Raw genomic sequence first — 26,643 nt, 5'->3', positions numbered from 1 at the left:
GGTTCTCCCTTGTCTACTCATCAAAATCGTATGAACAACTACCGCCGCAAAAATGCCTGGGCCCATCCTATCGAAGGGTTATGGTAAGGAAGCTCTTAAAAATATTAATATTGTTAATATCCAGCAATATTAAGAATGGTTGGGCTGACACACAGTAGGTACTTGATGAATGAATTTTTTCATTTTGTTGTTTTTAGAAATACATCAGGAAATATGGTATGTTGTGAGTTCATTGTGGTTATGAACCGTATCTTTTATACTCTGTAGCACTCAGTACTGTGTGATGCCAGTTGTGGGTGCTCAGACACACCAGTTAAGTTCTGAGGATTGATTGCTTTGCTTCCCCTTTTTTCATTGAGGAGAACAGAGATAGAAAGGGTATGTATGTTTGACATCTCTCCCTTTTCCCTTTGTGGAAGAATCAGCAGTTCTGTGAATCCTGAAGTCTAGAATTGAGTTATAGGAAGCTATTGAGGCCTGAGGTGCTTAGATTGCAGAGAGAAAAGGAGAGGAAAAGTGGCAATAGAGCTATGGCTCATCTGGCTATGTCAGAAAAATTTTTAGTTGTCACAAATTGGAGGGAGAGGCTGGAGGGTTGCAAATAGCTTCTAGTGGGTAGAGGCCAGGGATGCAACCAAACATCCAGTAATGCTAAAGTTGAGGAACCCTGAAATAGAGGATAAAAAAGGGGATCAGGAGACAGATGGGATAACTGAAGTGGTAGTGTCATGACCATTTCTGCCATACCAGCACACAGTTTGTGTGCTTTGTCTTCCCACTTTCCTTAACCCCCCTTCAGAGTGCAGAGCACCCTTTTTGCCATTATCTGTAAGTAGCATTGTGACTTACAACTGTGTATTAGGTGTTGAAATTAATATCTTAGTATCTTATCTATGTTAAAATATACCTGAAAGATTCCTTTAAATTTTCTTTATCTCTACATCTACTTGATTGGAAAACTATTAACCTCAAGATAAAGAGAGCTAGCAATTTTTGTTTTTGTTTTTTGTTTTCAGTAGAGGATCTTAAAATAATCAGTGGGAATGTAAAGAAAATTAATTTCCTTTTTTTTTTTTCTTTTTTTTTTTACTAGACAGGGTTTTGCTTTGTTGCCCAGGCTGGAGGCTGGAGTCTAGTGGTGTGATCACAGCTTACTGTAACTTCGAAGTCTTGGGCCCAAGTGATCCTCCTGCCTCAGCCTCCCAAGCGGCTTGGACTACAGGCACGTACCACAGTGCCTGACCTTTTTTTTTTTTTTTTAAATGCTGTCTTGCCTAGGCTGATCTCAAACTTCCAGCCTCAAGCAATCTTTCTACCTTGGCCTTCCAAAGTGCTGGGATTACGGGTGTGAGCCACTGCACCTGGGTCAAGAAAATGAATTTCTTAAAAGGAGTTTAATTTTAATGTTCCACAAATTCATCAAGAGAAAAGGGTTATTAAGATTTGAACGCATACAAGAGCTAATGGTACCAATTTTCTGATGTCTTATTGAATGATAGCTTATAATGTCTTATTCTAAGCTCTTTAGATTAAAGCGAATTTAATTTTGTCACTGCTGCCCTGATGAAACTCTTGTTTTTTTTCATGTTCTGGGTAAGTGGGAAGATATCAAGAAGGAAAGCAATAGCAAAAACAAGAATAAATTAGAAGGGATAGAAGGAGATGGAGGGAATTTTTCAAAACGATAAGCAAATCCTTGCCTGTTATTCTGCCTTATGCATCAGACCAAGGAGGGGGCTACTGAGGAGAAGCAGTAGAGAGGTTACCTTGGCAGGTTCCTTAACTTTTTTTGTGCCTCAGTTTTGTCATCTATAAAATAGTACTTATTTTGTAGGACTCGTGTAAGGATTAAGGGAGCTATTTAATTAAATTTAAAGCGCTCAAAACAGTGCATGTTGATTCATTATGGTGGTGGTTGTGGTGATGAGGATGATAGAAGGATGATTTTTGGTTGTTTTTGAATATAGTTGACCCTTGACCAACAGGGACTTGAACCACATGAGTCCACTTATACTCGTATTTTTTTCTCAACCAAAAGTGGATAGGAAATACAGTGTTTGCAGATTGTGAAACCTGAATATGCAGAGGGCCAGCTTTTTGTTTATGCACGAGTTCCACAGGGCCCACTGAGACCTGTATGCAAGGATTTTGGCATTGGGTGGTGGGGTCTGGGAACCAGTGCCCCAGGTATACTGAGGGATGACTATATTTCTGTTGAAATTTGATGGAGACCATGGATGCACTTTTTTACAGTGTTTCCCATAAAACCACCTACCACTTTCTCCCTTTGAAGTTGGTGGTGATAGTGATAAAAGTTTCTTGAGTTTTCAAACTAATATGTTTCAGGTGTTCTGTAAAAGTCTGTTTTTTTGCCTGTACTCTGAATTCCAAGAGAAAGAATGATTTATATGACATAAAATGTTTGTCTTTATGTTTTTGTAATATACTAAAACACTAGAGTTAACTGTCATCCATTTACAGATTTTCCACAGCAATTTTTGAATCTTAAAGAAGCGTTTCTCTAGAATTTACTGTGTTCTCAGGGCATATTGTAGCTTTATTAATAGTGTAAGCAAAATATAAATGATTAAAAGCTTTCTTTGTTGAATCATAATACATTGTCAAAGCAATAGTTAATTACTAGTAAGGCTGCTTTGGATTATCCATTCCATTTTTCACACCCACTGAAACAGCTGGTTGATATTTGGACCATTTGGATTTCCATTGTAGGATAAGTAACACAGAGCTCAGCATGCGTGGAAGATGTCATTGTAGCACAGACTATAGGCCGCTCTGTCTGCATGTATGTTTCTCCTCGGATGAAGAGCCTGAACAGGCAGTCCTGTGACTCTTATCACTGTCTACCATATGATATAGTTCTCCCATCTCTCCCATACACACTTCATTACCATAAGCTTGATGGTGATGGGAACTGTGTTATAACTCATTTTCTTTCTACTGCACGTTTATGTTGGTGATAAGGGCTTAAAGGTTTGTTCAGTTAAATACTGGATTAATGGAAATGAAAGCCTTCTTAATAGCTGAGCATGTAAAGGAGGAGAACTTGGGTTCTGAAGTCTTCTGAGAATACTGTCTTAGGTTTTTCCATTGTAATTGGTAAATAAGTTACTTTGGGGAAGTTAGCAGATAAGACTGTACTGAACAAGTGATCAGAGGTAGAAAGGACTAGATTCATGGGTACAGGTCTCACCTAATTCTATAGGTAATGCTTGCATATATCTAAAGCATTATTTCTCTAAAACCAGTGAAAAACTTTGCATATGCTTCTTTTGGCTCTTAGGTGGAGGGAGCTCTCACATTCTGGAAGAGGGGGTTGCTGCTGTTTGTTCAGTTTCTCCTCTGAGGCGGCCAAGTGAATGTTTGCAATTCCAGTCCAGTTTGGGAGATTGAAAAAGTCTGTCATTGATTGTCATATGAGGGAGAGTGAAATCTGGCCGATGTCAATGTTTGTTTCAGTGGTTAGATAGACTTTTATTTTTAGAAGTTATTCTTTCAAATAACAGATTTCTGTAATGGAAAAAGTGCAGGACCAAATTGCTCATGAAGATATTTGAGTAACATCGAACATTTTTATTTAGTAAGAAATTCATGCATTGAAAAATCTGATGTGAATAATTAATAGAAAGGGGAGTAAGGGTCTAAAATGGGAGGGAAACTTACTTTTTTGCTATAATATGCCATTTTGTGAAATGGAATTTTTTGATTATGTGCCTGAATCCTTAATAAAAGAGTACATTCCACTCCTATCCATATCATATTAACCCAGAATAGGGTGATGTATTTTACCAGAATACATTTCTCTGAAAATCCTATGCAGATACACTTTCAATTTTTTTTTTTCCTTTATAAGAAGATATATCTTGCCACCTGTTGGTCATAATGCTGTCTTCTAGAGCCATGTAGAAATAACTCTCTTACCTACTGTCAGTTTTTATTTATTTTTATTATTTGGGTTTTAAATTTGAAAGCAGCAATTGGTTAAAAGTAAAAGTAGTAGGCTCTCCTGCACTCCCTTGTACCCAGCTCTCTGCTAAAGGTAACTACTTGTTCAGTTTCGTTTATTTTTTTCCAGGCCTTTAAAAATGCTCATGTATATACATAGACAGTTTTTGTTTCTATTTGTGTTTTTAGAAAGAGACCATATTATAGGTCCTTTTTACCACTTCTTACTGAACAGCTGTGGTATGGTTTTCTTTTCATGGTAGTATTGTACATGAAAGTCCATCTGTTTTTTCTTATTTTGTTAACAGTTACATCATAGTTGAATGTACCATAATTTATTTAATCATTCCATTATTGTTAGGCACCTGGGTTATTTAGAACACAAATATACTTGAACATAGATCTTTGTGTGTGCTCATCTGAGGGAGCTATTTCCCCTGTGGCTCTCTCAAGCCGTGCCTGGTTTCTCCCATAAACCTCTTACCTCTTATTGCCGCCTTCAGACCATTCTTCTACCATCCTCTGTAAAAAACCCCCAGCTTTGACTATCACGTAAAATTATACCACTCATTACCCTTCCTTGTTAGTCATTTTCTGCCCCACTGCCCATATCGTTCACCCTAATTCCTACAAGATTTAACTCCTAGTTGTTATTCCCTTTATACTATAGGTTGACCAACCCTAATACGAAAATTCAGAATGCTCCAAGATCCAAAACTTTTTGAGGACTGATATGGCATCACAAGTGGAAAATTCTGCACCTGACTTCATGTGACAGGTCATAGTCAAAACTTTTTTTGTGCACAAAATTATTAAAATTATTATATAAAATTGGCCAGACATGGTGGCTCATGCCAGTAATCGCAACCCTTTGGGAGGCTGAAGCAGGGGATCATTTAGCCCAGAAGTTTGAGACCAGCCTGGGCAATGTGGCAAAACTCTGTCACTAATAAAAATCCAAAAATTAGCCAGGCGAGATGGCACTTGCCCATAGTCTCAACTATTCAGGAGGCTGAGGTGGGAGGATCTCTTGAACCTGGGAGGTCTAGGCTGCAGTGAGCCATGCCACTGCACTCCAGCCTGGGCGACAGAGCAAGACCATGTCTGAAGAAAAAAAGAAAAATTACTCTTCAGCCTATGTGCATAAGGTATAGATGAAACATACATGAATTTTATGTTTAGACTTGGGTCCCATCCCCAAGATGTCTCATTATGTATATTCAGAATATTCTAACATTCAAAAATATCTGGAATCTGAAACACCGTCTGGTCCCAGGCATTTCAGATAAGGGAGATACTCAACCTGTATTCCTGTGCAGGAATTATGGACGTTTAGTCCATAATTCTTGAACTATTTTTCCTCTAGTGGCCTTGTCTTTGGTCCTATCTCAGATACTCAATCTCTGGGTAGAAAGATTCCATAAAAAAAAAGAAAAAAAAATCTCACTCAGTCTCATAGTCCCCGTAATATGGGATTTTGTATTTCTAAAAATTAAACAATTCTCCAACCTTACAGTTAATTATTTTATTTATTTATATAAGCAGTAAAGTATTATTTGTTCACATCTGTGCTTTGAGAATATATCCAGAATCTGACGACTTCTGCCACACTGGTTGAAATATTTATCATCTTGTACCTTAACAGTTGGCATAGCTTCCTAACTGGTCTCCCTACCCACCACTCCCTATTTCCATCCCTGTATCTTTCAATATGTTCTCAACCCAGCAAGCCATAGTAATTCTATTAAACTGTAAGTTGGATGATGGCTCTTCTCTGCTCAGATCTCCCAGTGTTTCCATCTCAATTTGGATCAAAAGCTCTGAAGTCTCTGTGGGTCCCGCACATACCTTCCCCTGTGACCTCTCTGGCCTCATCTCTCATTTCTGTCCCCACACTTACTCCATTCTAGCCTCGGTGAGGACTCCTTGCCATTCCTTGAACATCTCAGGATCATCCTTGCCAAATGGCTTAAATGGCTTTTGCAATTGCCCTTCTATCTGCTTGGAATGCACTTCCCCAGATAATTCCTTTTCAGGGGGCTGTTCAGATATCACATTCGCAATGAGGCTTTCCTTGACCACCAGAATGTAGGCCCCACCAAGGCACAGGCACAGACTTTGAAAAACTTTTTGTGTCTCTTTCAGTGCTGTGTTTCTAGTGCTTAGAATAGTGCCTGGCTTGTGATAGCTGTTTATTGAGTGAATTGTATGACTGTACTGGTTATCAGTTTTTCTCTTTTTGTATGAAGTTAGAGCTTCATTAAACAGACAAAAACTAGACTGTAAACCTCATTTTTTTAGATATGCAAAATATTAAAATTAGCTTTATTTGTGAACTTGCTTTGTTAATAAATCACTTTGTTTTTCAGCATGTTATAATTTTGAAGTAAGCCTTTCATATTTATGTTTAATCTGCATAACCTGGTGGATTGGGTGATGGTATCACAATTTTGTGGAAAAGCAAATTGAGGCTCAGAGTTGTTTTCTTCAAAGTACAGCTACTAAATGGAAAGCTGCAGTTCAAACCTATTCAAGTTAAAGACACTTGTTTTCTAATTTAGAAACCATCTTAAAATGACAAAAAAGTAGGTAGAGGTTTTATTTGAAAGCATGGAGAATGTGCCCCAATTTCTCATTCTGGGTTTTGTTTGCCTTTTGTTTCCATTTTGAAAATATGTAAAATAAATGGTTAACTTTAAAATTCCTGACAATGACAGATCAACAAGTTTTATTTCTCTCACCTGTGGAGGAAGTGGCCTCCACCCAGTTTTACTGAATTAGGAGGGAAGTGATTTTTTCAAGTGATAAAAAGAAATAAAATTCCATGCTCTTCCCAGAGGAGGAGTTCAACAATTGGGAAAGTGGCGTGAGACCATATGTTGGTTTGTAAAAGGATATAACTTGTAAAGATGTTTCCTTTGATGCCTGTGATGAATATAGATGTGTTTCCCTTCTAGAGGGTCCTGATTAAATTATGCAATTAAGAGCTGAGCTGAAGGATCTAAATATAGGAAGAGAGTTCAGGCCGTCCTGCTTTGTGTCTGTCAGTTCACCCCTACAGATGTGCATGTTTGTTGTCATAAACAGCACCTGTGAGATCAGTGGAGAGAGAGAAATATGTTCCAAAACATGAAATACAACAGGTTTTTTGTTTCTTTTTTTTTTTTTTTAAGGGATAGTTTTTTCCTCCTGTAGTTGATTCCATTTTCATGTGTGAATTTGACATTTGGATTACTTTTTTAAAAAAAGCTTGACTGAGGGACTTTAGTATTAGTCAGTACTGGTTTAAAATGTAGATCTACTACTTACCAGAATATGGTCTGGAGAAAGTTACTTTAACCTCTGAGCCTCAAGTTTATTAGTAAAATTGAGAGAATGATTTCTACCTTGAAGGATTGGTGTGAGGCGTCAATGTAATGTTTGTAAAAACAACCAGTATAATGCTTGTGTAAGGTGGTAACTCAAATAATTTCGTTTATTAGCTACTGATGAATCATTCATAACTAGCCACTTACGGAAATCTACCACATATAGCATTCTTTGTAGTCTAAAATTGCTATTTTAGGATAACTGACTCAAAGAGAATAGTTTTTTTCTAAGAGACAATTACCATAGACTTTTTTCTGGGGTAGTCAATAAAATTAAAGCTTAAAATGTCTGTGGTCTTCAATCTTTCCTGTGTTTGAGGAGTGAGCATTTTAGGCCAGGAGTCTTTACAGTGTTTGAGTTGACATGAATGTGAATGGACTTTATCAGGGTAAGCTTATGGGGAGCTGGATATCTTGAAAGGCTACCATGTCCTGAAGGACAGTATGCCATTAAAAGCATGAATTTGGGAATGGGGATTCAATAGGATTAAGGAATGTTGTACAACTTTTAGAGGAAATGGCAAGAAGATATTCAAAAGCCAACTTTATTTGTTGAAGTTGGGGACAATGAGAAAACTTTTAATTGCCTTAACTCTTCAAGTAATCATCTAATGAGAAAACAGATGTGACAGCTGCTATTTTATAGTGAATCTCTATGATTAAGAAAAATTAACCAGGTACTCTTTTAGCAGCCTAGATTTGTCAGGTTGGAAGGTTTTGTGTATGCAGAACAGAACCAGAAAGAACTCTTAAATAATTTTCTGATACAATGAAGATATGTTAATAGCATACTTGGCACACCTAAAATACATAAACTACAGTTATATCCTTAGAGACTCTTGTCATTGTGACATCCATAAGTTCCTTGCTTCCTTTTCATCAAGGAGATGCTACTTTTGAAATTGTTTGGCTGAAATTTCACAACTTCAGTGAACTTACAAGTGGTAAGTAGTAAGCTGGAATTCAGTCTACATGTTATTCCTTTTCTTTTTGATTCCTAAGATTTCTACTTAACTCTGTTGAGGGACCACATTGCATCTCTTGCTAGCATGTCACTTAAGTCTTACTGGAGAGACTGGAAGACTTGCTGTCAGTGTCTGTGCTTTAAAGGCAACAGTACCTGCATTATTGCATGACTATAAATAGGTTTTCATGAGCCGAACCTCTCTCCTACTTCCAACCCCCAATTTCTCCAGATTTAGAAAATCTGTCTCTGACAAAAATAAATTTTCAGTGGGAAACATGTCAAACTAGCTATTCTGCATCGTCAGTCCCATGTATGGAAGGTTGGGAGTTGTTTGGAAGTAACCAGATCAAGGCTGAATAGTAAGAGGCTCAGTAAGATGGAACTTTACTTGTGGGTATTTGTGACAGTAGGACTCTCCTGCTGCTGTGAACTGAGACCAGCAGAGTTCTGTGTTCTCTGTGGGTCTCCATATGGCTTTCTTGTGTAGGAATTTTGTTTAAATACATTTTTCCCCTATGGACTAAATCGAAATAGAGTTCATTTGAGCCTTTTTAGCAATGAAGTTAAGCGCTGTACTTTATGAAGTACATTAGAATTAGTAAAGAGCAAGGTTTTATCCATTTTCATTTTTCTTTCTGTTCTAGGGGTTTTTTTTTTTCTCACTTATTTTGCTTAGTGGTGAGTTTTATTTAGCTAAATTTGACTCATTTGAGATTGAGACAAATGTTGAAAGTTGAGGGCTAACTGCTGTTTTAAAACAGGAAAAAGGAATGCAAGCACTTCACCTGTTTCCTCCTCCAATACAAATACAGACAAATACAGCAGGTCCTCAAACAACCTCATTTCGTTCAATGCCATTTCCTTATAACGATGATGAGAAAAAACATTCCCAGCTTAGGCCACTGCCAGTGTGGAGTTTGCATATTCTCCCCATGTCTGCTTGGGTTTTCTCTGGCTACTCTAGTTTCCTCCCATATCCCAAAGGTGTGCACGTTAGGTGAATTAGTATGTCTACATTGTCCCCATTGCAGTGAATGTAGGTGTGTGTGTGAGTGTGCACTGCCATTAAATGGTGTCCTGTTCATGGATGGTTCCCACCTTGTACCCTGAGCTGCTGGATCAGCTCAGGCCACTGCAACCCTGAAGTGGAATAATTGGGTAAATAATTATCTTGTTTCTGTTAATCTTTCTTAAATGTATATATGGCTCACATTTATTTCAGTGTTAATTTTAGAAGTGTTTTGGGTCTTAGAAGTTTGGTGATGTTTTTGTGACCAGAAATGTCCTGTAGGAACTTAACTCTTGTTTATGTAAATTAGCCGATGCTAAAATCAATTTTGTTTTACATTGTTTCACTTAAAGCCACAGTTTCCAAGAACCAGTAAGGACTTAACTGTGTCTGAAAACCTGATTAGCTCCTAATTGGAGTAACTGGGTTAAAGAAGCGTTTGAAGATATTATTTGTTGAACCAGATCAAAGAACATTGCTACTTTAGGGTATTTTCTGGAACTGAAATAACTAGATCCATTTCTGTTTTTATATTCACTGTAATGTCATTGGAATTGTATAGCAAATTTTAACTTGTCTTTTGCCTGTCTGCCTTAAGGGTAGATAGAGATTTATCATTTTTCTTAAGGAGCTGTACAGTAATCTTTCATTCTTTTTGTTAGGAACCATTTACAATTCCTACTGTCCACTACTCATCATTGTGTTCTACTTATTCCAGAGTTCTGTCTCCACCTGTCTTCATTTTTAGGGGTACTGTTTTTTAGGGGTACTATTTCTGTGTTTGGAAATGTGAGCAGATGGCAGTTTCTGCCTTAGCCCTCTTGCTGGGCCATTGTCTCGTGGGTTGTCTGCTGTTCCACATTTAACTAATAGTTATGTCAGCTTTATCAAAGTTTGTAAGTTCCCAATTCTTCTGGACTTCCGATTAATTCAGCCTGATTTTATTTAGGGCGATTGAGTATGATTATCCCCCTCCCATTTTGTGAATTTTTCATCTTTTACCAATAAATGTCATTGCAATTCTTTGCTTACAAGATGGCTTGAAAGATGCAAGCAACGATGGATTGCTCTTTACGTTTTAAAATATTTATTGGCATTAAATTGCTGAAATAATATGGTTTTTGCAACCTTTGTGTTTTTATGCATTTTTAACCCTACATCTTTAGTGTATAATCTTCTGTGAGTCTGTGGTTTCTATAAGTGTCAGGAATTTTTCAATAAATTGAAAATGAATTATTCAATTTATTATCCTTTGGAATCATGATCTATTTGGACAATTCCATCTTTGTTCGGACTATACAGTGGACTTGAGTACCTAAGTGAAATGGAGCAGGTTAGAAAAAGTAGTTTATTTTAGAGTAATGAGAATTATATTACAGGTCCCCTGGCATGTTCCCCGTTGACCTTTTTTGATGTTTTAATTTAAACATCTCAAACAAGGCAAGAGTTAATCTCACCAGGCCTTGAATCCTATCCAAAATTGGATGTTAGGATAGATGACACATACATTCTGTAACACTAATTAATATTGCCAGTTAATTTTGATCACTTTCTGCAACATGTCTCTGAGAGATCTTACATCTCCATGGCATCTAATGAGGTATATTGTGAAATGGTTTCATATATTAAAAATACTGAACTACAAAATTCATGCAGTTTGCTTATGATCACTCTGAAGCCCACCAGAGGTCTACTTTGGGAGCTCAAGTCTTACTTTTTCTGTGTATTCACAAGACCAGTCTATCTGATTAAGAAGATATCTGGTGATGTAAGTCTGGAAACACACATATGTAGTTTTGTTACTTGGAAATATGTGTTTCCAAAAGAAAAAAAAAAGTGGATCAAACAGATTTTTTTTTTTTTTAAGGCGGAGTCTCAATCTGTCACCCAGTCTGTAGTACAGTGGCACAATCTTGGTTCACTGCAACCTCCACCTTCCTGTTCAAGCGATTCTCTTGCCTCAGCCTCCCAAGTAGCTGGGTCTACAGGTGTACACTACCATGCCCAGCTTTTTTTTGTATTTTTAGTAGATACAGTGTTTTCCCATGTTGGCCAGGCTGATCTTGAACTCCTGACCCGTGATCCACCCTCCTCGGCCTCCCAAAGTGCTGAGATTGCAGGCGTGAGCCACCACGCCCGGCCGATCAAACAGAATTTTTATAAAGTTGTCTTAAAAAAAAAAAAAAGTATCCAGCTGTTAAACATTTTCAAAGTGAAGTTAATCAATACCCTGTACTTTTAGTTCCTTAATTCTTTTGATCTTTGTGCCATGATTTTTTACTGTTAGTTAAGAAAGAGTAATGAACCAAAGAACAAGAAGTAGGAGGAGAAAATAGTTGCCTGCTTCATTTGACAATAGACCATTTATCTTCTGTTGTTTGCCTTTCTTAAAGTACTGACAGTTTTTGGATATTTTTTCCCCCAGTCACTTTTTGTAGCCTGTATTTTTTTGTTTATTTTATTGAATAATATAATTATTCCCTCAATATTTAATGGGAGCATTTGTTTAGTCTGTTGAATTCCATGCTATAAAACAGCCTCTAGTCTGAAGCTGATACAGAGAGTGGTTGGACATTATTTGTTTCTTCATCTTTTTATTAAAGGTACTTGGGTTGTAACATTTGGTGGTTACTCCTCCCTTTAAAAAAACAAATTATATCTTCATGTACAAATTAGAGTAATTTAAAAAAACTTTCTGTGGGAATTTGTCATCTGTAACATATTAAATGGAAGAGAGTGTAGTTTGTTGATATTCACAAGAGTTGGATAATTTACTTGTTGCTTTACTAGATGAGGCCAAGATGAAGAAAATGCTCATTTGTTCTGCAATGGGCTGATTAGGTTTACTTTAAATATAAAGCAAGTTACACAGCAGTTAAGAGTACTTTAACATTTTTTCTTTTAATATTAAGGAATAACACATAAGTTGGAAAATTAAATAGCCATGTCGAGTAGTATAAGAGTATCTTTCTAATTTCACTTCCGGCAATTCTGATAGAAATCCTTCCCGTGGGTGAGACTCCTTAGGAAAACGTTCTGAATTTTGAACACTGCTTTAAACTACATTATATTTTTTTTACTTCTCCAACCAGATCACACTATAAATCCAACCTGATTTCTAAGTAGAGTATAGATGTGGCTTGAGCTAATGAATTGATTTTTGTGGGTTTTTTTTTTTGTAATTAGCAAGTATTTGCATAGAAAGGCTTTTTTAAAAAAAATCAAAAGTTACATTTTTTCGTTAAAGAGTGTTTGAAAAGTTTAGAAAAGGAGGAGAGAGACACATTACTAATCTTCCAAACCCCATCATGGTTAATGTTTTCATATATTTACATAGTTGTTCATGGTACATATAACCAACCATTTTATGTTCTGCTTACAGTTTTCCCCAAATTATTACATAGTCTTTATGAACATAATTTTTAAGGGTATATAATATTCCATTGAGTGGATGTATGCAGTTTAATTAGCTATTTTTCAATTATTAGATGTTTCTCCTTTTTTCCCAATTATAAATAATGCTCTGATGAAAATCTTTGTGCTAAAACTATTTTCCCTTTCCGGTTCAGAATATTTCCTTAGAGTAAATTTCTGAAGGTAAAGTTGCTGGAATAAAGATCTCAATATTTTTAAGGCTGCTGGGTTTTTTTTTTTTTTTTTTTTTTTTTTTTACTAGATGAATAGTTTTTTGTCAGGGTGAAATGTTTATATTTGGACAAGAGGGAAGGAAATCTCTTGTTTGCTGACTCATGTTTTTATTTTGCACTTTAAACTGATAAGGCCACTTAGCTTTTGACATAAACTAAGGCAGGAAGTACAAAAAGGGGCAGAAAAAAAGTAGTTGTCTTGCCAAGGCCATAATATCATGGACTCATTTGAGTTCCTTATAGGAGGTAGGCCACCTGTTTGACTTGTATATTAAAAAATGCTTAACTCAGGTGAAAATTAATCATCAGCCTGCATTTTGTTTTGTCTGTGCATGTTTATATGCAAAGTGCTATGCTCCTTTCACTTTAATTTTTGTGAGTGGCCTCATGACATTTACCACCCAACTGGCTTCTATAGTGTTTGGATGCCCTTGGTTTAGAATTTTTTTTTTTTTTTTTTTTTTTTTTTTTTTTTTTTTTTTGCTCCCAGTATGAAGAAAGTTTTCTGTATTGAAGATATTACCCTAGTTGTCTTTCTAAAATGTAGATCTAATCATGCTAATTCTCAGATGTAAAACCTTCCACTTGTCCACATGATAAGATTCTTCAGTCTTGCCCCTGCCTTCATATCAGCCTGTGTCATCTCCAGCTGGATTAAACCCTAGCATTTCTATCACGTGTCTATTAAAACAAGCCATTTGGAAAAGTGGTTTAAAAATTCTGGCTTTAGAGCCAGGCAAAATAGGTTCAGATCCAGGTTCTGCCACTTACGGCTGTCTACGTAACTTTGGACAAGATGCTTTTCTATATTTTATTTTCCTTACATGTAAAATAAAGAAAATGATAGTATTTACTTCACAGTAAATACTAAGGCATTGTTGCTGAGATTAAACTGGTTAATATATAAACAGCAGTGAACAGTGTTTGTCAAGTAATGAACACACAAAATGTCTGCTCTATTGTTTTGCAAAATTCTGCTTATCCTTTAAGTCTGATGTTTTCTCTTGGAAAAAGAAGTTCTGGAATCTCTGGAATTGTTCTTTCCTTTTCTGTTTTCATATATTATTGTTTGTAGGCTGCTATAACAAAATACCATATAGACTGAGTGGCTTATAAACAACAGAAATTTATTTCTCAAAGTTATAGTAATTGGGAAATCCAAGGTCAGGATACCTGGATGGCCTCTTCTCACTGTAACCTCACATGGTGGAAAGGAAGAGAGATCTCTCTGGGATCTCTTTTATAAGGGCACTAATTCTATTCATGAGGGCACCATCCTCATGACCTAATCACCTCCCAAAGGGCTCATCTATCTAGTTCTATCATAACCTTTGGGGTTAGGATTTCAACATGAATTTAGGGAGGGGATACAAATATTCAGACCAGAGTGGTGTTGATACTTGTTTTGTAGCCTTTATCACATGGTATTGGTTAATAGTAGGTAAATGCACAGCATGTGGGCCTCCTCTTCTATTATTCTTGTGCCCGTGGGCAACGGTGTAATCATAGCATTTCTTCTGACTGAGTCCCTGGAAGGTCACCTAATAAAACATCTCAGTAAAGTCCTTTAGAATTAGCATACAGGTTAGCAATTTGCTTTATGGGAGTTAGTTGTTTACACACTGGCTTTCCCAATGGATTGTGAGCTCCTCCAGGATGTAAGACATGTTTGCCTCTGTGTCTCCTGTGTCTAGCACTGTGCTAGGCACTTAGGAGGCACTTAATACAGCTTTGTTGAATGAATGCCGATTTGAATAGTTAAAACGAAAATCTGAAATGGTGGTTCTTACATACTACATTGCCCAACACTCTTGCTTTATATAACAAGTGATTTTGGGGGTATTTGTTTAAATGTATTTGTTATATATTTTAAAATAGCCCCAAGTTATTTTGATACAAACTTAGCCATTCTGTTTAAAAGGTATTGGTTAAGTGTTACAAAGCTGTTTTTGAAGTAGAAGAAATGGACATATAGAATATGAAGAAATACATTCCCTGTATAAATTGTTCCTAGAAGCCTAGAGAAAAGTTCTTGTTCTTTTGCAAAACTAACCTTTTAGTAAAAAGGAAATTATCATATCAATAGGTACACTCTGACCAGGTGTGACTCTTGATAATAGCATAGTTTTGTTTTCTCTTTCCTTTAATGTTAAATGAAAATCATGCCAACTTCAAAAAAACTAGTAAATTTGAGTGAACTCTTGAAGAAGGAAAACAGCAGACTCCCTATAGCCTCCCAAATGAAGTTGACACTCCATATTTGGCTTTCTAAATTCTTCAGGGAGCTAAATTATTCATCAGGCATTTGGTGAGAATCAGCTATGTGCCAGGTACTATGCCAAGTTCCAAAGGCAAGAAAATAATAAGTTGGAGTCCCACATCATTTTCATTTCCTGTAGTGAAGATGACAGATGTGTAGATTATCACAATGTAGCTGTAGACATGCACAATTTGCCGTGACAGCTATTTATAATAATATTTTTTTAATTTCTGAGGCTCACTAATGGTTTCCCCCATTCTAATCCATTTATTGGTAATTTGTGCCTTCTCTTTTTTATGTATCAGTTTTGCTGGGGATTCATCCAATTTTATTAGTATTTTCAAAGAATCAACTTTAATTTTATAGGTTTTCTTTAGTATGCTTTAAATTTCTGCTTTCATTTTCTTCTACTTTCTTTGGATTTATTTTTCCTTTTGAACAATCTTTGGTGGGTATTAGAGTGTTAGTTTTCAGCTTTTTTCGTTTTCTAATATATGCATTTAAGACTATAAATTTCTCTCTGTGCCTTGAGCCACATCCTACATTTTTGCTGTGTTATTTTTACAATCATTCAGTTAAAAATATTTTCTATTTCCGCTGTAATTTCTTCTTTGACCCTTGGGTTATTTTAAAGTTTGGTTCTCTTCAATAACAATGTTTTTATTGATTTCTTAGTTATACTAAGATCAAAGAATATATTCTGTATGATTTTAGTCTTTTCATACAGATTGAGATTTGGTTTGTTGTTCATTATATGGTCAATTTCAGTACGTATTCCATGTGTATTTGAAAGTGTTATGAATCGTACAGTTGTTGAGTGCTGTGATAATATGTATATAAATTGGATCAAGTTTTTAAGCACTTTTTTTCCTGTATCAATTGATTTTTGTTTGCTTGTTTTTATCATTTACTATGTTAATCTCCCACTAGGATTGTGGGTTTGCCTGTCATTGTGATTGTTAGTCTTTTGCTCTATGAATTTTGAGGCTGTTACTATTTACATAAAATTTGGAATTTAAAAATCTACATGGTGGCTCAACTCATCAGTATAAAATGTCCTTTTTTTCTTTTTTCTCTTAAAAAATTTCTGGTGATACCTCTTACTTTAAAGTCTATTTTATCTGAATGGATAGCTATGCCAGCTTTTTGGGTAGAATATGCATAGTATATATTTTTCCACTCTTTTGCTTTCAATCTTGTGTTCTTATATTTAATGTGTGTCTCTTTTAAGTACAATCTAGTTAAATAGTGTTCCCCCCAACTTTATCTCTTAGTTGTCATATTTTAGTCTATTTATATTTAAGTGATTGCTTATACTTTGGGATTATATCTAAATCTTACTATTTTCTATTTGTCTCATCTGTTGTCTGCTTTTCATATATTTTGCATTAATCATTTTTAAAATTTGTATTTGATTTTTAGAGACAGCTCTCACTCTGTCACTCAGGTTGGAGTGCAGTGGCATGATCATAATGCCTATCATAACTCCTAGGCTCAAGCAGTCCTCCTGCCTCTGCCCCCTGGGTGGCTGAGACTACAGGCACATGCCATCTTGCCAAACTACTTTTTTACTTTTTGTAGAGATAAGGTTTTCCTGTGCTGTCCAGGCTACTCTGGAACTCCTGAAGCTATCCCCCTACTTTGGCTTCCCAGAGTGCTGGGATTACAGGCATGATCTACCACACTGAGCCAATCATATGTATTTTTTTAGTTCCATATTTTTAACCCATCTATTAGCTTGTTATAATTTTTAATGTATTATCTCAGTTGTTGCTTTATTATGACATGAATTCATAACTTATTATACTAATAATAAATTATACTTTACCACGGACTGGATAACACAAGGACCTTAGAATGCTAACTTCATTTATCTCTTTTTGCTGTTGCCATGCATTTTAATTCTACATATATTTTAAACATCATAAGACATTCCTATTGTTGTTTTGTGAAGTCAGTATTCATTTAAACTTACCCTTATTTCCTCTTCAGGAGCTCTTCCTCATTTCCTGCAGTTCTTTGCTTATTTCAAGAATCTTCCTCCTTCTGCCTGAAGAATTCCTGTTAGTATTTCTTTTAGTGACAATCTACTGTAAACCAGTTTTCTCAGATTTTGATTGTTGGAAAGCATCTTTATTTCACAATCCTTTTTTGAATGTGTTTTTCCTCTAAATGTAGAGTTTTAAGTTACCAGCTATTTACATTTGGCACTAATGATGTCATTTCATTGTCTTCTGGTTTCCATTGTTTATGCTGAAATGTCAGCTGTCAACCTGATTGTACTTACTTGAAGGTAATGTAGCTTTTTAAAGAGTTTTGTCTTAGGTTTTCAGGAATTTTACTGTAATATGACACATTGAAATTTGTGGATTTCTCTGTGTGTATCCTTGGAAGCTGTAGGGCTTTGTGAATGTATGGTTAGATGTTTGTTGACAGTTTTGGAAAAATCCTTGACTAGTATCTAAAAATATTGCTCTGTTACAGTCTTTCTTCTTTTCCTTTAAGACTCTACTTACGTGGTGCTAGACCTTTCACTAGATCCATTATGTCTCTTCAGTTCTTTATTTTGCATTTTTTTCCCTCTCTTTGCATTAGTATGAGCATTTTTTACCAATCTTCCTGCTCCCTAATCTTTTATTCTACTGTATCTAGCCTGTTGATAAGTTCATCCTATTTAAAGTCTCATTAGTTACTATATTTTTAGTTCTAGAATTTTTATTTCATTCTTCTTTATGGATTCTAGTTCTCTGTTAAAATCTTCAACCTTGTCTTCTCTTTCCTTGACATACAAAGTAGTAATCATTAATACTTTAAAGTCTGTTTCTGGTAACTCCATTACCTGGGTCACCCCTTAGGTCTGTTTCTATTCTGTTTTGTTTTGGTCATTTGGTCCTGTTCTTGGTATGCTTGATAACTTTTGGTTCATTGCTATACACTGTGAATTTAAAATTGTAGTGACTAAGGTTGATGTTGTCTTCCTCTATAGCAAAATTGTTTTTCTTCTGGCAAGCTGTTAGAGAGCAATACACACCATCTAGACCAAGGCTAGGATTAAGATGATTCTAGGTTGGTTGTAAAGACTGCTCCATTTCATTTTTGCCCTTAGACTGGGGCATATTCCTCCAGGAGACTCCATTGAAAGCCTAGACTATTTACCAGGGTTTCTCCTCAGCAGGCCCTCAACTCCATTTGTTGTGGGTTGTTATTTTGGGGTTCTTCAGCACTATGAGGCTACTAGAAGCTCTGCTTAGTTTGTAAGCCTCTTAGTTACCTCTTTCTGCTTGGCTCCTAGACCTTTTGCTGCTCATAGCATAGCTATCGGCAAATCCCTGGAAAGGAGGAGTGGTGACAAATACTCAGCTCACTTCATTGCATTTCCCCTCTCTCCAGGATCTTGGCCCCCTCAAGTCCTGCGTGCCTTGGTTCCTCTTTGATGCCTTTAAAAAACTGGGCTTTTGTTTGTTTTCTGGCTTGTTTGTTTGGAAGGAGGTTGGTCTGATATGTGCTACTCCAGTTTAGCCAGGGTTTGTACAAAGTTAGCCTCCTTAACCTTTTTCACATTTTATATCTTCATGTGCTGAAGGGTAAATAGAAAGTTTAAGTGAAGCAACTTGGCTGAAGAATTTGGTACAGTATGTGTCCATGTGCTTTATTCCTTTTATGTCAATAAATAGCAAAATTTTTAAAGCAGGAGATGTATTTCCTGTCCTGTTTGCCCTTTAACCCATAGACACAGGCTTGTTCACTGAAGAAATACCCTAAAATATTACTACATTTATATAATAGGAATTTTCTTTTAGCATAAGATATATTTGTAGAACAAACCAAAAAACAGAGATGTTAGACTAATTTTTTTTTTTTTTTACTCCCTGTTGCTTTCAGTTTTTGTTGATTGAGGTGTTTTGAAATATATTTTTAGAGGTTATAAGTGAATCTAAATCTAAAATATTACAATGTCTTTGGAGAACTTGGACTTTTTAACTTTGTTGCTTTTATCCCAGAGCTTTTGCTAACAGTGGCTTACTTTTTAAACTGCTTCTCAGTTTACTCATCTGAAAAGTGGCAGCAACTGTATTACCTAGCTCAAAGGATTGTGAAAAGCATTAAATGCTATATATCGGTCTGCTTTGGTTGCCATAATAAAATATCATAGACTGGGTGGCTTAAATAACAGAAATAGATTTTATCTTCATTCTGGAGTCTGGAAAGTCCAAGATCAAGGTTCTGGACAATCCAGGCTCTGGTGAGGGCTCTCTTCCTGGCTTGCAGATGATCGCCTTCTTGCAGTGCCCTCAGTGTGTGGGCATAGAGGCTGGAGGAGGGAGATAGCAATCTTAAGACCACCAGTCCTGTCAGATTAGGGCCCCACCCTGATGACCTTATTTAACTTTAATTACTTTCTTAGAGGCTCCGTCTCTAAATATAGTCATACTGAGAGTTAGGGCTTCCGCATATGAATTTAAGGGGTCACAATTCAGTGCACAGTATACCATATTACATAAAAGCACTTAAAATAGTACCTAGCACATGGTGATTACTTAATAAATTTGGTTGTATGGTAGAGATGATTCTAACCATTTTTTTTTCTTTTGTAGGTGCTGACTGGGTTACTTTTTTAAACACTAGGAATGGTAATTTTTACTTTTCTGGACTTCAAACTAAGAAATTAAAGAGACTTCTCTGTAAATAAACAAATCTCTTCTGCTGTCTTTTTGCATTTGAAGACGCCTTTATTTCACTGTATCCAAGGACTATATAACTAGTGCTGTCATTATGAATGTGACAAGTTTATTTTCCTTTACAAGTCCAGCTGTGAAGAGACTTCTTGGGTGGAAACAGGGCGATGAAGAAGAAAAATGGGCAGAGAAAGCTGTTGATGCTTTGGTGAAAAAACTGAAGAAAAAAAAAGGTGCCATGGAGGAACTGGAGAAGGCCTTGAGCTGCCCAGGGCAACCAAGTAACTGTGTCACCATTCCCCGCTCTTTGGATGGCAGGCTGCAAGTCTCCCACCGGAAGGGACTGCCTCATGTCATTTACTGCCGTGTATGGCGCTGGCCCGATCTTCAGAGCCACCATGAACTAAAACCACTGGAATGCTGTGAGTTTCCTTTTGGTTCCAAGCAGAAGGAGGTCTGCATCAATCCCTACCACTATAAGCGAGTAGAAAGCCCTGGTAAGTGAGTTATTTTATGTTGATACGGTTTGTGTGCCCAGTACCAGATTTGTGTTGTTTAGAACATCAAAATAATCCCTTTCCTTATTTTTAGTTGTAATTTAAAAATATTCAGGGAAACTGTATGTGTGTGTCTGTGTGTATGTAAGAGAGAAGGCCCTTGAGTGTTTCATACATTTTAACAGCTTAATCATCTCTAGTTAACATTATGTCTTGGGAGCAGGCTATGACAATTGTCATTGTAGTGCTAATACCTCTAATTTTTAATAAATTTTCTTTCTACATTTATTTTTTATGTCTCACATGGTTCTCTGCATTTCTCTAGATAAAATTAGCTATGAATTGTATTCTAAGGGAAGAAAATTAGGAAAGAAATGCAGTATTGCTGTCTATATGCTTGAAGGAAGTACATCATGAGGATAGTTGCCAGTGACTTAAACCATTTTGAACTTAAGAACAGCATTTTTTATCGTCTCTGTGACTTTTGCTGTGGCATGTTTCCTGTGGTGAATATGAAGGAATTGTGTTCTTCTATGGAATTATTTGATACTATTACTTTATAAATATACCTAGTTTTTAACATGTATAGTCTTTTGGAAAGGTACAGTAAAGGATATATTTTAAAATTTGTACGGTTTTGCCCTCAAGTTAGAATCTACATTCTAGACAGTTGGATCATTGGAAAGTGATTAGATTCAAGCACTTACATGTCTCATTGTCAGATTGGAACCAATTTCGTTAATGGATTGGCTGTTAATAGTTACTGGGGTACTAAGGCTGTACGTTAGAATCACATGGCTCTCCTCCCAGAAATCCTGATCCTGGGATAGCCTGGTAATCTGTGTTTTTAACAAGTACTTCAGGTATTACTGATGTAGCTATTGGATTGGTGTTTGGGAATTACTAAACTAGATCGTGTAATACATGGTTTTCAAATAAAAGGCATTCTGTATTTTTGTGGAATATTTAAGACATGTTTTTTAAAAAGATTTTAAAGACGAATAGTATAACAGACATCTTTGTATCCGCTACTCATTTTAAGCGATAAAAGATTACGTGTAAACTGGAATCCCTGTTTTTGCTCCTCTGATCTTGCTCCCTTTGGTAACCACTGTTCTGAATCTGACGCTTATCATTCGCATGCATGTTTTTATACTGTTATTACATACGTATGAGTCCATGACAATATGTAATATTTTATATATTTAAAGATGTTATGTAATATTGGAGTTTCTTTGTGTGACTTGTTTATGTTCATCCAACATTACGTTTTTGTGGTTTCTAGATTATATACTTTAGGATTACCTTGTTAAGTCCTGTGAAAAACACTTTGGGAATTTATTGGAATTTCACTGATTTCATTTGGGGAAGACTGGCATAGTATGCTCTTAAGCATAATATTATTTAGTACACTTTTAAGTTTCTCCATACAGCCCTTGCACATATTAGATTTATTTCTAGATAACTCGTTTTTACTATATCCTTCTAAAAGTTACAATTTGTTACAGTTGCTCTTGGCTAAGAGAGCATTGCCTTTTTTCTAACAACTGTGCTGAATTCTCCTTACCAGTTCCAATGTAGACATTCTTTACTGCTTGTTATATCAGCTGTGATGCAGTGTTCTTTTTTCTAAACTCAACACAGAGGTACATGTCCCTCTTCTAGCCGGAAATGGAAATGGAGCTGAGAGTTTTGGAGAGTAAAATGTAGTGGATAAGTAATATGTACCAGCATTATTATTTAGGCATATGATTTTTCCAATCCTCGTAGTAACCTTACAAAGTATTAATACATAGGGAAGATTTTAATTCTACTGCATATGCAACAGAGAGGGTAAGATGCAGACATGATCCTCTTGTTGTCCTGCTTTTCACTGCTCTTGGGAAGTCCTCTAGAGAGGTCTGCACATTCTAGTCCTTGCCTCCCTTTCCAACTTCCTTTGTACTCTTGCATGCTTTGTGTGCTTGAGTTCTGTGGAAACATTCCATGCACGTTTCCTCTATCTGTACCTATTTCTCCTCCCTCTTTGCCTAGTCCATTCTTATTTATCATTCATGTCTAGCACATAGTCATTACTTAATAAACTAAGTAATTGTGTGATGGAGGTCAGTTTCATTGGGAAACCTTTCTTGATACCTCCTTCTCCACACATATCTCCCTATTCCACTTGGGGAGGTTAGGTCTCATTTCCCGTAGCAACCTGAATTTCTTTAGAATGTTCGTCACACTTGTAATGATTGTTCTGTTGGTCTTCTCTGCAAGACAGTAAATAAAGCTCAATGAGGGCAGGCACTGTGCATATTATTAACATCTCCATTTTTAGCAACAAGCATAATTTGATAAATGCTGTTAAATGATAAGGCTGACTTTTAATTTAATGTAGTCATTTGGCCATTTTTTTAGAGCTGAATTTTCAGTTTGTCTATACCTTTTGACCATCTTCTTCCCTTCTTTGGTCATTTTATGGCTATTACACCTCTGATAAAAGGTGAAAAGTTAAAACCAATACTGAGATGAATTTGTTACTCTTAATAACATATGTGCTAATAAAATAATGGAGAAGAGGTGGAAAACTGGCTTACGTAGGCATTTTGAGACTCCACAAATGCCACTTCAGCCTCCCCTTTACCCAGGAATCTTGTGAGTCATAGATAGAATAGAACAATTCTGGAAAACATGGAAGCTGAGGCTAAGATCTATTTAATTTGAACATATCAAGATTTTATGTATATTTTTCACATTGTGAAGTGACTGATGTGGGAATTGGAACAAAGGACTTTTTCCAGAGACCACTGTGAAGCAGTCCCTGTACCTTCTGAAGAGAAACTCTACTGAATCAAAGTGCAAGAAGCAGCCAGATGTAGTGGTATGTGCCTGTAGTCTCAGCTACTCAGGAAGCTGAGGTGGGAAGATCACTTGAGCCCCAGAGTTGAAGGCTGCAGCACACTATGATTGTGGCTGTAAATAGCCATTACGTTCTAGCCTGGGCAGTGTAGTGAGACCCTGTCTTAGAAAAATAAAGTTAAAAAAAAATGCAACATAGTGAAATCCCATCTCTACTAAAAATATAAAAATAAGCCTGGCGAGGTGGGGGCGCCTGTAATCCCAGCTACTCAGGAGGCTGAGGAAGAAAAATCCCTTGAACCCAAGAGGCTCAGGTTGTGGTGAGCCGAGATCATGACATTGCACTCCAGCCTGGGGGACAGGAGTGAAACTCCATCTCAAAAAAAACAAAGTGCAAGGGGCTCTAGCCTCTCACACTGCCAGAATTGAAAAGTCATTTCCCCCTGTAAAGCCCTATAGAGTACACCTGGGTATTATTTCTGTGAAATCAGAAAAAGGGGGTCTGGAAGTCTAAGCTGCACGTATGCACAGCTCAACACTGAATGATTTTGAACTTTGTCACTATTTTACCTCTGATGAAGTATCTCAAAGAACAGTTTAGCAGTTTAACGTACTTAAGTCTCCCAAACTTGGTGTTTTCTGCTGAGGTCCCAATGACTCTTGGAAAAAACTCAAAAATTGAGAATATTTAGGTTTAGAGTAGTGGTTTTCAAAGTGTCATCCACAGACTAGTAGCATCAGCACTACCTTGAACTTGTTAGAAAAGCTAATTATTATTTTTAAATTGACAAATAATTGTATATATTTGTGAAGTACAGTGTTATGTTTTGGTATGAGTATACATTGTGAAATGATCAAATGAGGCTAATTAACACACCTGTCACCTCCCATGTGTATTTGCTTATTTCTTGTTTTTGTTTTTGTTTGTTGTTTTTAATTTCTTTTTACTGCCTATTCTCTGAACCTTTTTTTTTATTGAGGTGGAGTCTCGCTCTGTTGCCCAGGCTGGAGTGCAGTGGCACGATCTCGGCTCACTGCAGCCTCTGCCTCCTGGGATCAAGAGATTCTCCTGCCTCAGCCGCCCGAGTAGCTGGGATTACAGATGTGCTTCACCACGCCCAGCTAATTTATGTATTTTTAGTAAAGACGGAATGTCGGCCACCCTGGTCTCAAACTCCTGACCTCAGGTGATCCACCTGCCTCGGCCTCCCAAAGTGCTGGGATTATAGGCGTGAGCCATCGAGCCCAGCTGAACCTTTTTCTGTTTTTTCCACCATATTAATTTCTTTTTGGTGAGTACATTTAAAATCCACCCCTAGCCTAGGCAACATAGCAAGACCCCGTCTTATTTTATTTTATTTTTTTAATTAGCTAGGCATGGTGGCATGTACCTATAGTCCTACCTATTCAGAAGCTAAGTCAGGAGGATCACTTGAGCCTAGGAAGTCAAGCCTATAGTGAGCTATCACCATGTCACTGTACTCCAGCCTGGTTAAGAGAGAGACCCTGTCTCAAAAAAAAAAAAAAAAAAAAAGAACCCACTCTTAGCAATTTTGAAATACACAATGTTTTATTAGCTATAGTCACCATGCTGTGCAATAGATCACCAAAACTTACTACTCACTCCTAGCTTAAGGTTTGTATGCTTTGACCAACATTTCCTCTTTCCATGTTCACCCCTCCCTGCAGCCTCTGGTAACCACCATTCTAATTCTACACTTTACTTTTATGAGTCGGTGACTATTTTAGATTCCAAGTGTAAGTGAGATTGTGCAGTATTCATCTTTCTGTGCCTGGCTTATTTCACTTAACAGTAATGTCCGCCAGGTGTAACAAGTGACAATTTCCTTTTTTAAGGCTGAATAGTATTTAATTTGAAAAAAAAAGTTCAACATCAGTAATCATCAGGAAATGCAAAAACTGCAGTAAGATATACCTTTCACCTGTTAGAATAGCTGTTATCAAAAAGATGAAACATATCAAGTGTTGGCAAGGATGTAGAGAAAGGGGACAGCCATTGTGGAAGACAGTATGGCGGTTCCTCAAAAAATTAAAAATAGGACTACCATATGATCCAGCAGTCTCACAACTGGGTATCTGTCCAAAGGAGGTCAAATCAGTGTGTCAAAGAGATGTCTGCACTACTATGTTCACTGTAGCATTATTTACAATAGCCAAGGTATGAAATTAACCTAAGTGCTCTTCAATGGATGAATGTGTAGAAATACAAATTCTTAAACCCTTCCACAGACTGACAGTACTGAATCAGACTCTGGAGATGGGGCCAGCCATCTTTGTTGTAACAAGTTCTCCAAGTGAAACTGATACTGCAAAAGTTTGAGAACCACTGGTTTAAGGTATCCAGGCAAGTCATCAAGTCCAATTGCCTAGATGAAGTTGTCTTGAATTCAGAAGAGATGCTAATGAGCTAGTCTTTTAAATCTTCCAGCATTTTTAATTTTGCATGTTTGGATACAGATAGAAAATTGCTCTTTCCAAAATTTTCCTTCTGATATCTTAATGAAGGTTAGCCCTCTGACGGAATGGGATAAGTTGTCTTTAAGTGGGTGGGGAAGTTGGGGAGAAGTCCATGCTTTTTGTTATTCGGCTCAGTGCAAGTTTTGGAATTGTTCTTTAGAGTGTACTGTCTCTATTTCTTTGACAAAAATAATATTACGGACCGGAGTAATTGTTGTTTTTCCTTAACCTATGTCATTTATTTTCTTATAAACAAAACAGCATAAAACAGTTTAAAAAAATGGTAGTGGAGAAAAACAAACTTATGGAAACATTTGCCACAACTTGTGTTTATTATAGTTAACAATGACAAGTGTGAAAGGAGAAAAACCTTCCTTTTGTTGAAATTTGCTACTTTGACCATTGCTGAAAGATAGATCTTTGGGAAAGTAGAAAATGTTAGGAATTTCTTTTTCTGCAAATGTGTGAATACTTACAGGAAAGAGAAAGTTCCTGGAGCTTCTGAAGACTATGACCCTGCTGATGATTTAACAGGTGGACTATTTACTTGGACTTTTACTAGTCTTCAGAATCAAGGCTACTTATTAGTGGTTGAATTAAATGTAGGGTTTATTTTTTCTTACCAGAGTAAATGCTGACAGTGGTTAAGCAAGTCATCTAACTCTGGTATTGAGAAGACCATTCAGTTGCTATCTTCTGCTATTAAAAATGCCTTAATGGGGGGGGGCGGAGCAAGATGGCCGAATAAGAACAGCTTCAGTCTCCATCTCCCAGCGCGAGCGACACAGAAGACCGGTGATTTCTGCATTTTCAACTGAGGTACTGGGGTCATCTCACTCGGGAGTGCCGGACAATCGGTGCTGGTCAGCTGCTGCAGCCTGACCAGCGAGAGCTGAAGCAGGGCGAGGCATCGCCTCACCTGGGAAGCGCGAGG

The 26,643-nt window shown here is 36.7% G+C and overlaps 1 protein-coding gene and 1 long non-coding RNA gene across 6 annotated transcripts in view; one reads left to right on the top strand and one right to left on the bottom strand.

The window, feature by feature from the left end:
• SMAD1 (SMAD family member 1) overlaps nucleotides 1–26,643 on the top strand; it is an 89,181-nt gene that overhangs the window by 12,917 nt on the left and 49,621 nt on the right. For 3 of the 5 annotated variants that reach the window (XM_023227083.1, XM_023227076.1, XM_023227068.2), the window contains exon 2: nucleotides 19,810–20,387. In XM_023227083.1, coding sequence (XP_023082851.1) covers nucleotides 19,988–20,387 — 400 coding nt within the window. In that variant the 5' untranslated portion in view covers nucleotides 19,810–19,987. Of the gene's footprint in view, nucleotides 1–8,215; nucleotides 8,276–19,809; nucleotides 20,388–26,643 lie in introns of all 5 variants that reach the window. The other 2 variants (XM_023227090.2, XM_023227100.1) reach the window with 2 other exon arrangements.
• Nucleotides 2,535–8,444, bottom strand: LOC111552705. The gene is made up of 2 exons (XR_002734702.1): nucleotides 8,342–8,444; nucleotides 2,535–3,528 (listed from the first exon to the last, which is right to left on the bottom strand). It is a non-coding gene; the product is annotated as an uncharacterized LOC111552705 (long non-coding RNA).

The sequence above is a fragment of the Piliocolobus tephrosceles genome, chromosome 3 (assembly GCF_002776525.5).
Source record: "Piliocolobus tephrosceles isolate RC106 chromosome 3, ASM277652v3, whole genome shotgun sequence".
Classification (NCBI taxonomy): Eukaryota; Metazoa; Chordata; class Mammalia; order Primates; family Cercopithecidae; genus Piliocolobus; species Piliocolobus tephrosceles.
The sequence above is the reverse complement of the archived record's forward strand: the minus strand, read 5'-3'. Positions and strand labels throughout refer to the sequence as shown.